Here is a 285-nt window from a genome sequence, read left to right on the forward strand (position 1 = left end):
GCTTTTCTGCTGCTGCAGAAAAATCTGAAAAGCTAAATTTCAAAAAATGAGAAATTGAATTCTATTTGACTTTCATAATTTTGCAATTAAAGATAATTTGTTTCAAAAAAACTTTTTAGATTGGATTTAAATTGAAAGAGTCAGAGCCTCCCCGTGTTTTTTACAATTAATAAGATTAATAAATACTTTGCAATTAAGTGAATTTAGTCTTTTGTTAAAATCAATGCAGTGTCTGTACAGCTGCCGGTCAGGTTTGAATCAATGCAGTGTATGTAGACCGCGCCG

The 285-nt window shown here is 31.2% G+C and overlaps 1 protein-coding gene across 1 annotated transcript in view; it reads right to left on the reverse strand.

The window, feature by feature from the left end:
• ETH_00040470 (uncharacterized protein) overlaps positions 1 to 32 on the reverse strand; it is a gene marked incomplete at both ends in the record, with an annotated part of 649 nt that extends 617 nt beyond the window's left edge. The window contains one exon of the mRNA XM_013375510.1: positions 1 to 32. Within this exon, the coding sequence (XP_013230964.1) occupies positions 1 to 32 (32 nt within the window).
• Between the last annotated feature and the right edge of the window lie 253 nt (positions 33 to 285).

Source organism: Eimeria tenella, genomic scaffold (genome assembly GCF_000499545.2).
Source record: "Eimeria tenella Houghton genomic scaffold, Eth_scaff2822, whole genome shotgun sequence".
NCBI classification, from domain to species: domain Eukaryota; phylum Apicomplexa; class Conoidasida; order Eucoccidiorida; family Eimeriidae; genus Eimeria; species Eimeria tenella.